The sequence below is a fragment of the Chanos chanos genome, chromosome 2, assembly GCF_902362185.1.
Source record: "Chanos chanos chromosome 2, fChaCha1.1, whole genome shotgun sequence".
NCBI lineage: Eukaryota > Metazoa > Chordata > Actinopteri > Gonorynchiformes > Chanidae > Chanos > Chanos chanos.
The window spans coordinates 39,091,602-39,105,323 of NC_044496.1; the positions used below are offsets into that span (position 1 = coordinate 39,091,602).

Here is a 13,722-nt window from a genome sequence, read left to right on the forward strand (position 1 = left end):
CAGTCCTGGGGGCCCACTGTCCTGCATGTATTTATTTTACTTTTTCATTATCAAAGTTAACTGAGCTAATCAAGGGCTTGATGATGAATCGATCAGTGGAATCAGGTGTGTCGGTCCTGAGTTAAAACAAAGACATGCAGGACAGTGGGCCCCTGGGACTAGAGTTGAGAATGACTGATGTATTGTATATACTGTGTATATATATATTTGACTGCTCACAGGTTCTGGGTTTTATAAGGCCTTGTGATTAGCCATTCTGAGCTCAGACATAAGAGCTAAACTTCATCTAATTACATTGCCTGAATCTTGGTCAGCAGTTATATCTTTTGCAATTTAAAACTGCTGATTGATGGAGCTGTCAGATTCAGTTACAATACGAATAGCCTAAATGTCACTGAAACACTAGCAATCTCAACATGGCTTAAATTGGCCACTTTTCATTTAATTCATTCAAGCTATTTTGAGAAAGCATTGAACTGGCTGGAAATAATTTTAGGTTATTGAAATCTATGATTCTATTTTGCTTTAAGATATCAATAATGGATTAGTTAAAGTGAGACAAAGTGCTCACTAAAGCCATGAAGAAAAAGCACTCTTTCTGTGCTGAATGACCAAACTAATTTTATCGACCTGCAAACAACTGAATAAGTGCCGTTCCAGGATATAAACTGAGTTAAATATCCACGGATGCAATGGAAATTTAAGTATTCTGACTTTGTCACAGAGCTGTAGCCCTTTTTACCAAGTCAACTGTTAAATATCTTCTGATGTTGGCTCAGTGTCTGTAGAATCTGGCTTCTCTCTGGGCCCTTCTACATGTAACCTCTTTTGAACAGCTCAGATGAATTTTTGAATGGACTTAGACTACGACAGTTCGACTCCTCAGCCTGCTTTTCCTCATGCCGTAATCATTCTCAATCCAATCTGATTTACCCCCGCCTCAGTCTGGAAGCCGCCCATGCTGCCAGGCCAGGGCAGTGTGAAGTAAACTAATTCCATTAAAAGTGATGGGGACCAGGCGGTCCCTCTAAACCTCTGCCTGATCCACCTTTAATGGGGGTGAAAATGTCCCCGGTCTCTTTCGGATGAAGGTCCACAAAGGACGCTAATTACCCGAGGAACATGGGAACTGACCCTGTGACCAGTTATCTGTGGTTAAATGGATTTTAAAAATCTTGTCCTAAATGAGGTCACATGCCCCTTTTCCTGGATGGTTCCCAGCACTTCTCAAAAAAATTCCTCTGCCAATGAGTAAGTCCTGGAAAAGGGAACTGGCGAAACAATCCTACCATCACATCCTCAGAAACGACAGCAAGTCCACACTGCCAGACTCCGGCACCGCTCAGCCTGGACCCCATGCCCCACCCTCTGGCTGCTGGCTGCCTGCTCCAGAGAGGCAGAAAAAAAGACTAACACCACACATGACCTTTCTGATGGTTCTATGCAGAGGAGACACACATGATTTCACACCCTCGAGCGTCAAAGGGTCGCATGCTGGTCTCACTCTCCATCCATCCTGCCCATGGTCTTTGGAGCCAGGAAGTTCATGTCTTTTTATGACCTCATTTTGTTTAAACGGAATTCTGTTTTCAGAAGTTAAACAAGTTATTTATTTGTGATAGTCATAGCCACAAGTTGTTTTTGTTTTTGTTTCCCCCTCCAGTATTCGATGTCTCTCACGGGAACTTAATTACTTGATGTTGCGCTCCTTGCCATTACAGTTTATGAGATGTGCGAAAGTGATCCTCGTTTTCAAATTTCTTCTGTTGCAATGAAATTGACGCACATGCACAGGTCTTTACCGAGCAGACCCGTAACCTTGTTAACTGACCTAACGTCACAGTTCAGATTACTTTAGTCTGCAAAGGATTGCTGACAGGTTTCCTTAAATCATAGGCGACAAAAGTCCCAGCTGTCAAAAAAAAAAGCAGAGAGATGATGCGATTGGGTTGCAAAGTTGGGAAACACCTCCAATTACACCTCTCTCTCCCCCTCCTCCTCCTATCACCAATTCACCCCCGAGTTTGAAAGTGCTTGTCATAGGAGCGACGCCTGGCACGGGAAGTTCAGTGGTTAGACTTTTGAAACAAGTCCGATGAGGCATGGAAGAGTTGGCGAGAGAAAGCATCAGCTTACTGGCCAAGCCCACGGCAAACACGGACGGCCCAAGGCTAGGCTCCTTCGGTGCAATTGTCATCATGTTGAAATCTGCGCTGGGTGCCGGACTTCTGAACTTTCCTTGGGCTTTCGAGAGGGCTGGAGGAATCCATACTGCTGTGGCCGTGGAGCTGGTTAGTAGAACTCTACAAGTTAACGTTCCACGATGGACAAGGTTTAAGACTGGGAACTTAATTGAAGACTTTTCTCAGTGGATGTAGCTGTGTTCCTCATTCATGTCATGTTATCTTCAACGACCGTGAAATTAGGACGGGAAATTTATTATTGTGGAATTTCCAGTTTCTCAGTAGCTCATGTATCTTAACCTCGTGGTTTTTTTTTTGTTGTTGTTTTTTTTTTTTTTTTGGAGAACATTCTCCGTTTAGTGTGTTGTGGTACTTTGTAGACAAAATGAAGCTCGGCACATCATCATATTCCTTCACAGTTTCCTGTCGAGTAAGTCGGAGGTAGCGATATTTTACCCTCTGTTCATAAATGAGTAGCGTACCTGTCATGACTGATCTTCATTTTCCTGAGCAGGTATCACTAGTCTTCCTCATTAGTGGACTGGTCATCCTTGGCTACTCCTCTTCCATCAGTGGTCAAAGTACGTACCAGGCAGTGGTGCGAGACATGTGTGGACCAGCCTTTGGGAAGCTATGCGAGATCTGCTACGTCTTCAATCTCTTCATGATATCAATAGCTTTCTTGGTAATAGTGGCAGATCAACTGCAAAAACGTGAGTAGTAGTTTAGTTACGTTCGCCGTCTGTTCAACTTTTAACACACACAGGTAGTTAACCTATTATTTTAATAGTCTTCTGTCACCCACCATACAAGAAATGAACCAGCAGTAACATTTCTCAAAAGACTTTGACTTTTCAGAGGGAACATACACCAGCTGAATGACCCTGTTTGAGTTGGCTTAAGCTTGTCTCCTCTCTTTTTTTTTTTCTCCAGTAAGTGTTTCATTATATGAATTAATCACGGGATCACCGGAGGCAGAGATGCCTCACCACTGGTACATAGACCAGCGTTTCACCCTCTTCATCCTCTGCCTCTTCCTCATCCTTCCTCTATCTATCCCCAAAGAGATTGGCATACAGAAATACACAAGGTGAGTTTCTCCATCCAGTTCATATTAAAGGGAGGGACTGGGAAGGTCAAGAGAGAGAGGGATTTTGTGGTATTATGATGAGGGATGTAGGTACAGATGAAGGTGAAAAAGACGCGGAGTGGGATGATTACTGTGTTTTTCATACAGCAAACACCCCTCTCCATGGAGACCAACAGTGCAGGCACTTATTCTGTGAAATAACAAAGTAAAGGTCGCTGTAGGCACAATATTCCCATTGGGAGAGACTGAGTATGAATGTGATCCATTTTAACGTTAATTTCTCCACATTAACGTCTTTCTTTTGGATAATAAATAAAATAATCAATGTTTATCTACAACATTCTTGTTTTGATCTTTGACATCTGCTGGCTTTGTTTTAGTGTCTTGGATTTAATATCATTCATTCTTTTTTCTTTCTTTTTTTTTTGTCTTTTGTAGTGTTCTTGGTACTTTGGCTGCAACATACTTGACTGTAGCTATCATTGTAAAATACCACACTAGAGAGGTCCAGGCAGTCCAGATAGCACCATTATATAGCAGTGGGTAAGTATGCAAATCTTTTTTTTTCACTCCTGATCCAATTTGTATGTGTTTGTGTGCTCGCTTTAAAATGACTGAAGATTTTGCTTACTCGCCTGATCTTTCATACATCTTTTAAAATGTTTTATTAAACTTGAGCGGTGCTTATTTCTAAAGGGGGACACAGAACCTGTAGTGCACAGGGATCCAGCAGTGTTTTGAAAACAGGGTCCAAGCTGCTCTTCACTTCAGAGTACTTTTGATATCTCTCCTTTCAATCTTGTCAGCTGCTCTTTTACTGTCAGGAGCTAGTGTCGGTACGGCGTCTGTATTAACCTGAGAGTGGCAGCTAAGCTCTGAAAGGATGTAATTGCCCTGTAAAGATCAGGGCATCGAGTCGTGAAATAAGCTTTTTTCCCCCCTCCCCTCTTCCAGAAACCTCTACATAACCTCCTCTTTTACTGCTTTTTTATTCCTCTGTTGTCAATTCTTTATTCTCTTTCCAGAATAAGTTCATGGGCTTCCATGTTCAGTGTCATTCCAACCATCTGCTTTGGCTTTCAGGTGAGTCAAGGCAGTATCACTGTTGGTTTTCAGTGCTTCCAGGTGGAAGGTTTTCAATGGCGGTGTCTAAACAGAGCGGCATTTCACTGCAGAAAAGTCACACATTGAATTTCTCTCACAGAATGTCATCTTTCATAGACAGGCCTTGAGGCCATATTCTTTCAAGTTGGAGTAAGCTTGCTATTTTTTTTCTCCTCTATCCTTTAATATTTGGTCAGGTGAGATGGGAAGGTTGGAAAAAATGATATATTTAAGAGATGGGTTTTTTTTTTTCATATGTTATCCTTTGAGTAACCAAGGCAACATAGGGGGGATTCTGAGAAATGTAATAAAAAGGGTAGTGGAGAGGCAAACGAAAGCACAGGATCCCTGGGTTCCTATGGCCTTGGGCTTACTGATTGCAGAGCAGGAACGGAGAGAGAGAGAGAGAGAGACGGAAATATTAAAACAGTTAGGTGTTAGGGGGCTAGGGGGATGGGATAATAAGCTGGAGCTATAGTTTGTTTCCGCCTTTTTTCTCCTCAGAGAAATGCCATTGGTTGATATTTATATTAGTGAGTGATCTATTTATTTATTTACTTTTTTATGTAGTTGTATTGGCAGCTGATTTAGGCTGTAGGTTAGGGAGAGCATAGAACACATTTCTTTGTTTTTATTTGTTAGATGCTAAAGTATGCGTTATGTGTATACTCTTTGATCATAATGCTTCAGATCTGTTTTAGCATCACAGATTGTGAGTTATATTGTTGCTGTGAATAGGAAACTGTCTCTGTGTTTTGGAGGTAGCCTGAAATCTGTGTCTTGTATGTGTGTCCTTGTCCTGGTCTTAAGCGCACTGCATGTTGTACACACTCATGCATGGATTGAGTTTATACTCTGATGCTTTAACCATATCAGAACATTATTTCAGCTCTCTTGTTCCAAATGAACCAATCTGTGACATTTACAAAGCTGCCCAGGGGCCCTTCTTCAGTGCTTAATTAATAAGCAGTGTGAAGGAAATGCAAGTGAAACACTTTTGTACTTGTTCTCCTCCTAGTCTGACCATGCTCTGCAGCTAAATGTGTTTTGCCTTGAGCAAGATCAGTGTAAAATGTTATTGCCCTAATGAGTGTGTGCAGAATCTGATCCATCTCCTGTGTCACAGTGTCATGAGGCTTGCATAGCCATCTACAGCAGCATGGAGAATAAGAGACTGTCCCATTGGGTGTTCATCTCCGTGGTTTCCATGTTCTTCTGTCTGGTCATTTATTCTCTCACTGGTGAGGTCATCACACATACACTACACTAAGTTCTTCTCAAACCCTATGCGTTCAGGGCTTTGTATCATTTCCAGTTGCTCTTGGAGAACAACAATGTCATATTGTGTCACAGTTCTGGGGGTCATGATGAATTTAGACACAATGTTCAGGCAAACTTCTTGACATACACTTTTTTTTCTTGGGAGAAACCCCAGGATTTTGATGAATGTTTAGCCAGTGAAGCAGATCTTTCCCCTCCTCGTTGTCTCAGGCATTTATGGCTACCTCACCTTCGGGAGACATGTTGCTGCTGACATTCTGATGTCATATAACGGAGACGACGTGCTTATGATCATCGCCAGGCTGCTCTTCGGAATCTCCATCATCACCATATATCCCATCATCCTCCTGCTTGGAAGGTACAAATACTCTCGCCTCAAATTCTTTGATTCGGTTCAGTGAAAGTTTTGCCCTTTTGCACCTCTCCTTATCAGTTCTGTTTGGTGAAACCATGCTGCAGATGTCTACACATCTGACTTTTAAGAGCAATAGGATGGACTAGTCTTCTAATGTAATGTAAGTTCACCTAGATGGCATTGCCCGTCAGAATGGAACCGCGATGGAAACATATGATCAGAGAGCAGTAGGTGCATTTTTTGTGACAATACAGTTACGTACACCTGCAAAATGGGTTTCATTAAAGTAGATGTGGCAGCGAGTGGTTGTCATTGCTTTGGGCTGGAATGGGACCACAGTGGAATTGTGCAGCTGTGTTTGATTGGATGATATTAATGCTGCACTGAGTCTGAACCTGAGTGTCTTCTCCAGGTCAGTGATTCAGGACCCTCTGCTACAGCTGTGCTACAAACGCACCGTGGTGACCGACTCCTTTGAGAGCCGCACTCGCGTTGCTCTGACGACAGCCTGGATCTCCATCACACTCCTCATCGCCGTGTTTGTACCAGACATCAGCAAAGTCATCAGTGTCATCGGGGGAATCAGTGCATTCTTCATATTCATTTTCCCAGGTTGGAGCTCTCTGTCATTAGGATGCTGTGTTGAAAATGGCAGTTTGCTCCCCTCTCCTCCCTAGGTGTGCCACATCAGTCAGTAGTGAATTATTCATTGTTCTGCAGTTTCACAATGGAAACAAACCAGTGCGTCCCAGTTCCACCAGACCTGTCATTTATCATGATGTGCCAATGTCAGATATAACGCTTCTGGGTGACAAATGACACAGGCGTAACCCCCTTTTCTCAGATAGGCCCTGGACTAGTAATCAGAGATTGCCCATTTCCAACTGTCTTTGGTGCGTTTGTTTAATCAGACTTAATGTTTGTGTTTACTGGTACTAAACTGTATGAAAATACCTGTGTAAAATGACAGTATTTATTTTGAACCAGCTAGAAAAATCCAGTCAGGCTTTCAGTCCTTAATTGTAGAAGCACTACAATTGCACTATATTTAATCATAAAAGGTCTATAGTCTTATTGTCTTGTTGCATTAGTCACTTTCTGCTATGTTTGTTTGTTTGACAGGACTCTGCTTAATTTTTGCCATGCAGTCAGAGCCTGTGTCTCCCAAGCTCAGGTAAGGAGTCAGTGTTTTTGCTGTTCAGGCATGATGGTGTTGAGACACGATGCTTCTTGTTTACCAAACCGTTGTTCTTTCAGTTGTCGGTTAAGATTCCTGCAGTGAGAATGGTCTGAGAGTTTGTCTCAGTTTGTGTTTAGTTAAATCATAATCTTTCTCTTCCAGAGAGGGTAGATTGGTATTTTAAATAGAAAAAAAGGTTTTAATCGGCAGAGTAGAAAAACATTGTCTTTGCTATGTGCACTCCCTTGTGGATTTAGCTGTTTGAAATCATGCCATTATTTATTTTTCTTTTCAGTAAAACATTACATGTTCTTTCTTTCTTTCTCCCTCCCCCCTTCTCCTCCCCTCCCCCTCTCCTCAGAGTGCTCCTGTCAGCATGGGGTATGGTCACACTTCTTTGTGGAGTGTTCATCTTTGGCCAGAGCACCTCGATTGCCATTATGCAGCTCTTACATAAGCTCTAGTTTTCACTTCTCTTCTGGAACATTCCGCAGCTCTTCCTAAAACATATGGCTTCATCTGCAGTGCCTTCCCCACCCCAGACCTTTAAGCTTGAGTTTATCATCACCCTCACAGTCGTTTAGACAATTTAATGGGATGCCACTTCTGTCAGGGGGTGTGAGCCCTTGGTTTTTTTTTTCACACTTACTCATATAAACAGAATTGTCTTGATGAGATTGATGTGAAGGATTCTTAAAGTTTTAAGACATGCTCAGTGTGTTTAGATCACCTTTATGTTTTTCTGTGTAAAGAAAAATTCAGTTGTAATTGGTTTGTAATGCCCACATTCTAGTAACGTGTGTTGAAAAGCTTAAAAGGAGAAAAAAAATGACTGATTTATTTTTCATCCTTTTTGTATTTCCCCCTCCACTTAGATCTTCCCTTACACTTATTTCATCTCTACTTCAGTACTACTAATAGTGTGCTAAAAAAAGATCCTTGCACATCTTCCTGCGCTTGTGTCTTTTCGCTTACAAACATGGCATTGAAGGACAGTGCTTAGAGATGAAAAGATGCTTTGGCTGAGGTTGTGCGTCACTGCTGCCAGCGATACAGTCATACTTAAAAGTCAGAGAAAAGAAAAAGACAGCACTCTTATGATGTGTTTACGTCAAATTTCAATAGCCCATAATCACAAATGAAAAATGAATGATAATCAGCACTGAGAAAGGAAGCAGTGTTACTCAGTATTATGAAAGTGAAATGGTTGTGTTAAAGTGTAAAGAATGCAGCGTTTGCTTACGTTTGTATGCTTAAAGGTGTCTCCTGTGTACATGTGTGCTGACCTGTGCGCATGTTCTTATGCATGTTTTTTTGAACCCTTTTTTGTATATTGCCTGACCTCTGAAAATGTATTCAAAAAACACTTCAAAAACACTTACTTTTTTTCCGCTGAAACTGCATGGTTGTCAAATCATTCATAACCGAACAGACTAAATGTGAAAGGAAAATGACAAGTCCACTTTTTAAAATTTTTTGTCCTTTAATTTTATTGATTTGCATCACTCAACATAATCTCTACTTAATCATTTAAACAAAGTTAAGACGAATATTGTACTTGCATCCCTGCAACAATAAGTCTCTATACTGACTTCAAGAGAGAAAGCTGTTTGACTGAAACATACATAGTTAATAAGAATTAATGCCAAAAAAAAAGGGAACGCTCTTACTGTAGCTACTCTGGTTATGTACTGAAGAATCATCTGATCATTTATTTGGAGGATTGAAAAAAGAAAAAAACAGGAAATGCACAAAATCCATTGAAAGTAGCATAGCTAAATACTACAGCAAATAAGTTACTGGACATTCATTGAAACATGCACTCAAGTGAGGGATGGTTAGGTGGGTGGTTGGGTGGGGTGGGGTAGGAAACAAAATGAAAAACCTCCTTAAAAAGCCAGTTAAGCAAACATCCAGGAAATGTCACGAACATTTTTTGAGAGACCTTTTGCTTGCTATGAATCGACTTGCACATACAAGGGGCCAACAAGAACTTTCCTCTACGTTTTTTCCATTCACAAATACTCAATAGTCTAAAACTACAAACGCAAGGCATTTTCAGTTTCAGTATAACATTATTAGTGACCCTTAGTCTACAACTGACCTTTTGTAATGGAAACTCATTTTGTTGAGTAAATTAACTTTGAATTGCCTAAGCATCTGAATGACTTGGCTGCTGTTTCCTTAAGTCTGAATACAGGATGTGGATGAAGAAAAACTGGTAAGTTATGATAGTTTGATGCTTAATAAACTAGATATTTCAAGTTCTCAATACATTTTACCCACAGTAAAAGCAAACTGTCTGTAATTCATAATATACCTTTTCAATAAATTATTTATGTATTTGTTTTATCATAAAATATTTAAGATAATGCATTTTTCATATAGTTACTTTTTTGAGATACTCTCTAGTCTTTGTATTACACTCAAATAATATATAATACCTGTTTATTTTATAGATAATCATTCTTCATCTATATTGTGCTTTTTGCTCAGGTCTCTGATGGATTTGGTTTACATTCTTCATCTTGTAATCAGTGTGTTCTTTCCCTAAAACATGTGTAGACCAGGGTGTGACGTTTAAACATTAGCTTCCATCAAGGTTACTTTCTTTGAGGGACACAAGCCCGAGATCTGACTTAAAATCTCACACCTTTTTGTTAGCCTCCTCTGGCCTGTATTGTTTCCAGTATTAACAACGTTAATACAAGTTAGTATCTTCAAACTGAAACATCACAGCCAGTAGAATTCATCAAACCATAATCTACAGAACTGTTTTAAGGTTTGGAAAATATGATAAAGATATGAAGAAGTGAGCCCTCAAATTGATGACATGGGAGTGGACCACACAGGCCCAAATATGGGCATTGAGAGGTCCTGTATGTTTTTTTTGGTTGACGTCTGACAATGACTCCCTGTTATATTTCTCAGTACTTGTAATTTGAGAGAAAAATGATGCATTGTTCAGTTTTCCTGGCAAAACTGTAGTGAAGATGGTACTCCACATTTGCAAGCACGCTGTAGTGTGTCCTAAATTGTGGAGAGAGGTTATGCATTGATGCTATTGCAATGGCTTTTCACCATGAGGTTTCACCAGCTGTTACACAGATTGTTAGTACTGTATTTGTATTTGCTCTACTTTATCAGTATTTATTAAATATGAATCCAGTCTCTCAGTAAAATAGGCTATTTTATGTAACTTGAAATTTGTGCGGTAAATGGGAGCTGTGCGGTGTTTGTTTTAAAAAGTTGGCAACTGAATAAGCGTCACAGGCAGATAAAATGCTCTATGCAAATCTGTTTTTGCGTTGCCGAGTGACCCAAACAGTGGAAGGAACCAGTGCAACATTCGACGTTCTCTGTAATTAATACCTTGCATTTTGCCTCGATATCAAACAGACACTGTGTAAACAAGTAATTACAAAATAGAGGGAGAAAGAGCAGGAAGAAGGTGTGGGGAAACGTTGAGAGAGGGGAAAAAGAGAGAGAGAGAGAGAGGGAGGGCGGGGGGGGGTGGTTGAGGGATAGAAAAGTGGGAGTGGCAGAGGAGTTGGAGGAGGATTGTGGGTATTTAGGCGTAAGGCGGGGCCTTTCCACCCGCAGCAAGGCTTAATTCCCGTCAGTCTCTGCTCAGGCTGCACCAGGCGGCTACGGAGAGAGAGAGAATGTGAGAGAGAGCAAAAAGCAGATTACTCCGTCGGCATATAGGCCCAGAATGACAGTTATCAACACTGACAGGACTAGCTTCTTCATCTAAAATATGAAGCGTTGTGTTAAGCATTTCTTCTCAGCACAGGAACAAACACTGCTCAACATGAAAAGCTCAAGTCAGTGGAAGAACACTCAGATTGATTGTTTGGATGCACTTACACAATAAATTCAGATGCTTTTTGTACGGTTCTATTTGTATGCCATTTTCTACTCAAAATATACCACACTGAACAAGCCCACAAATCATCAAATATCATCCCAACGCTTTTGCAGCATCCCCAGACAGCAGGGGAGCAGTCTAACAGAGACAGACCTGGGACAGCCACAGTGGACACGGCTTCAGGCTGGCTCAGGGTGTCCACCTTCACATGTTGGAAGGCCTTGCAGGCACTGGTCTGGAGATGCCTGCCAGAAAAGTAGGGTTAGGCAGAGTGAGGACAGCGACAAAATATAAATTTAGGTATTACAAAAATGCTTTTACTACATCTAAAATTAAATATAAATTTAGGTATTACAAAAGTGCTTTTACTACATCTACAATTACGAGGGTAATTTAGATGACATATGAGTAGACTATGAAAGTGTATATACAGTACCACTGTTTTGACATGACAACTTGAAATAACTGCCTTAATGAAAAATGCTGTGACCCTTTGCCTAGGGTTTCTTCAAAACACAAAGAATTACTTTAAAAATCATGTTTGGGAGTGCACATATTTTAAAAGATATTAACTCCAATACATTAAAACCCCCACATTCATACTATACTGACTTCAAAGCCTCCCACCAACTGATTCTACTAAAACCACATCCGACTAAAATATTAATAAACCACTCGCAGCAAGAAAGGGAGTCATTACTGCCTCTCCACATCCCCTGCACCATCAATACATACAGCTCTTAATATGACAAGGAAATTCCACAGAATTCCAGTAAGCATCAGTCTAACGGAAGGGAAGGGTTTGGGATTTGGGGCTGGTGCATATTTATACAAAAACAGATATCCTGTAGATATCCATTTGTTCAGATCACATAAGACAGTGGAACAATGAAAAAAGGGACAACAACAACAACACTGGACAAACATGTCCTGTTTTGGCAGTCACAACAGTGTTTTACTTGCTAAAGCCCACAGTAATGTGGCAGTTACCTTTTCCACTCTTCCTCCCCGTCCCAAAATTCATACACAACGAAGGACAGCCCATCCGGCAGTCGCACTGCAGTAACACTGGAGAGGGGGATGAACAGAGCAAAAAAGAAAAAAAAAGAATGAAAAAAGACAGCTCTGCAATAACTGCTTTCCTCTCTCTCTTTAACACAGAGTGACTTTTGAGTCAAAGTTTAAACATACAACTTGTTCTCTTGAAAATGACAGATTCACTATTCTAACTGGAGTTGTTCTGTGCAGCCTTGTGTGAGAGAGCTGTACTTTCGCAGTCACATCAGCGGTGACAAATGTGCGAGACTCAGAACTAAAACCATTGTCATGTTCCACTGGATGGCAGTAGCTCCTCAGGCAACTGAAATTCTGTAAACACAGGGAGTATTTAAGCAGTAAAGTAGTGTTATAGTAAGTCAAAGTAAATAATTCACAGAATGTGTTTAAGCCTTATTACTAGTGTTGAACTAATGAGTGGCGATGGTTCTTACATTGTCCACTGACCTTCTCAGTGGTTTCATTATGGCTAGTAAACCCTGCAGGGGCAGTTATAGCTTCATCATTGACCTGCTGTGTTTTATTGGTCAATCAATAGTAAGACCCTCTAAATGACCTTTATCAGGCAAAATCTGTCCCCCTCTCAAAAGACAGTGTCTATCCACCATGCTATTCCAAACACATCATACCTGTCATTTAACTGCACTATTTGATTATCAATTTGTTTAATGCAATGAAAAACTACAGAGGTCTTTTTTGAAGATGTCCCAGTATTGTGCAAAGAAAGAAAGAAAGAAAGAAGCAGAGGAAGATTGATTGGGGAAAGGCCTGAAGACAGAAAAACAATGAGAAAGACTGAGAGGATGGACGTCCCAATTCAGCAGCAATGGGACGACTCCAAGACCTCAAAGTCTGACTAATTAATAATTAATCAGTTCTCTGCAGCATTAAAAAAATGCTGTGCCGAACTCCAAAGGCACTTTGAGAGCATAAACCCTGAGAGTTTATTCTTTAAATAAATGTGGCCGAGTGGTAATTCTGTATAATAATTACCACAGAATATTTAGATTTCTGTTATTGTATTCCAAGGGGCAAAGTTTTTGTTGTGTGTTTTGGTCACTAGGGGCAGTGTAGCGTATTTAGATACAGGCATGCCTAGTAGAAGTTGTTTTTTGTGGATTGTATTAGTTGCGAAGCCGTGTGCAGTTCGGGGGTTCATCGAGTGTGAACGGAAAGCTAGAGTTTCCCAGGTTCGATATGTAAGTGTCACGAATCTTTATAACAGCAGCTGTTTGAGTGTGTAAATGTGTATAAATGTAGTATTGATGTTAGATGGATGTGTGTGGGGAATGATGTAAGTTTCGGGGAAATTTCTGTGGGCTTTAGAAATTAGCACACTTACCATGATTTTCTTTTATCTGTACGTATAAAGCCCACTGCTGTATTTTGGTTCACTCACTCACTCATTATCTAATGCCGCTTATCCTAATCAGGGTCGTGAGGAGTGCTGGAGCCTATCTCAGCGCTCATAGGGTGAAAGGCAGGGAAACACCCTGGACAGGGCAGACACGGGGAGCACATGCAAATCGAACCCGAGACCCTCCTGCTGTGAGGCGACAGTGCTACCCACCAGGCCACCGTGCCGCCCTATTTTGGTTGTTG

At 40.8% G+C, this 13,722-nt stretch overlaps 2 protein-coding genes across 2 annotated transcripts in view; one reads left to right on the plus strand and one right to left on the minus strand.

Moving 5' to 3' along the window:
• Positions 1-2,102: 2,102 nt before the first annotated feature.
• On the plus strand, positions 2,103-7,710 carry slc38a8a (solute carrier family 38 member 8a). The gene is made up of 10 exons (XM_030766787.1): positions 2,103-2,291; positions 2,698-2,896; positions 3,117-3,273; positions 3,712-3,816; positions 4,299-4,356; positions 5,504-5,618; positions 5,869-6,016; positions 6,426-6,625; positions 7,136-7,187; positions 7,555-7,710. The coding sequence occupies exons 1-10, from the start codon at positions 2,103-2,105 to the stop codon at positions 7,655-7,657; spliced, it is 1,326 nt and encodes a 441-aa protein (XP_030622647.1). The 3' UTR covers positions 7,658-7,710.
• A 3,102-nt stretch (positions 7,711-10,812) lies between these two features.
• Positions 10,813-13,722, minus strand: part of necab2 (N-terminal EF-hand calcium binding protein 2) — a 63,482-nt gene continuing 60,572 nt past the window's right edge. The window contains exons 11-13 of the mRNA XM_030766699.1: positions 12,055-12,132; positions 11,218-11,309; positions 10,813-10,841 (exon numbers count right to left, since the gene is read on the minus strand). Coding sequence (XP_030622559.1) covers positions 10,813-10,841; positions 11,218-11,309; positions 12,055-12,132 — 199 coding nt within the window. The remainder of the gene's footprint in view (positions 10,842-11,217; positions 11,310-12,054; positions 12,133-13,722) is intronic.